The sequence below is a fragment of the Penaeus monodon genome, chromosome 29, assembly GCF_015228065.2.
Source record: "Penaeus monodon isolate SGIC_2016 chromosome 29, NSTDA_Pmon_1, whole genome shotgun sequence".
NCBI lineage: Eukaryota > Metazoa > Arthropoda > Malacostraca > Decapoda > Penaeidae > Penaeus > Penaeus monodon.
Genome location: NC_051414.1, coordinates 28,517,559 through 28,518,863, shown reverse-complemented (window position 1 = coordinate 28,518,863; position 1,305 = coordinate 28,517,559). Strand labels below are relative to the sequence as shown.

Sequence of the window (1,305 nt, the reverse complement as noted above, 5' to 3'; positions counted from 1 at the left end):
CCCAATTTATTCCAAAGAACAATGACTTACAAAGTGCCTCGTTACCCCTCAAAAACAGCTTTGACACTCCTGAAGGGGTAATTAACCCCAGTATAATAACACTTTGATCTCATATACGGTTTGTGTAGCAACATATGACGAGAGCCGGGATAAAACACATTACATTTTTGCCTGTAGTATTTAGTACATTATCCTCCATTTGTTCATCCTTAATTAACTAAAAAATTATTCACCCTTATACCACGATTCTCTCTACAGCGGCAACGAAACTCAAATTTGCCAATATACACAAAGCAATCCCCGAGCATTCGAGATCGATGCTCGGCCACTTACTCATCCGTGCTGATGGGGGCGGGCTTGTAGGGGCCCTCGGCGCAGGAGGCGGTGTTGTAGAGCTCGTCGTCGTAGCCGTGGGTGAGCGAGTAGTCGGGGGGCAAAGAACAACCGATGGCTGAGAGGCACGGCAGAGCCTGAGGGAAAACGAAAAGGGGAACATGTGTACTATGAATGTATTCATACTTTTCTGATTATTTCTTTATTTTTTGAAGATTCGAGAAACTACTCTTGGCCAATGCATTATCGTACAGTGTTTTTTGCGCATGTTCTCCTACTACTCATATCTATCAAGTTCATCAAAGTCTGTTTCATTTCTTAACATCCCATTTCTAAACATCGACGGCCCGGGCCACATACCTTGCCGAACAGGTCTGGGTCGTACTCCATCTTGGCCAGGGAGTCGAAGATGTTGGTGAAGAGCATCATGGTCAGGCGCTTCTCTTCCTCGGAGGCGGTGCCAGGGGTGTTGGAGGAGGAGCCGTAGTACTTTCCGCAACGCTCGTAGTGCAGGGTCAGCAGCTACGAGAAGGACATGACAAATGAAAAAAAGGGAAAATAAATGCTTAGGTAGGTGAGACAAATCGTGAAACAGCAATTCTAAACCCTTAAAACGAAGAGCAATTTAAAACCTATGACGATATACTGATGTAGAGAATCCTGTTCTAAAATCTAGAAACTTTCAAATTATCAAACGAGCAGATAATGACTGAAATCCATATCCAAATCTACCAAACTGCTCCCCACATGGCGCCGCAGACCTACCCTGAGGGCGACGGTGGTGTACTCTGACAACTTGGACACGTCAATGGTCAGCTTGCGGAGGAGCGGCAGGAGGGCAGCCGGCTGCATCTCGCGAGTCAGAGCCACCAGGAAGTCGGACACGGCCTCTCGCTGGCCCTTCGTCAGGATCTGGAGGCAAGAGAGGGGAAATTGGTCAGAATTACTTAATGAGTCAGGGAGAGGGGAAGA

The 1,305-nt window shown here is 47.0% G+C and overlaps 1 protein-coding gene across 1 annotated transcript in view; it reads right to left on the bottom strand.

Annotated features, from left to right (window-relative positions):
• Positions 1-1,305, bottom strand: part of LOC119591821 (ryanodine receptor-like) — a 15,858-nt gene that overhangs the window by 1,544 nt on the left and 13,009 nt on the right. Inside the window, exons 12-14 of the mRNA XM_037940565.1 lie at positions 1,099-1,245; positions 694-855; positions 334-470 (exon numbers count right to left, since the gene is read on the bottom strand). Of these exons, the coding sequence (XP_037796493.1) occupies positions 334-470; positions 694-855; positions 1,099-1,245 (446 nt within the window). The remainder of the gene's footprint in view (positions 1-333; positions 471-693; positions 856-1,098; positions 1,246-1,305) is intronic.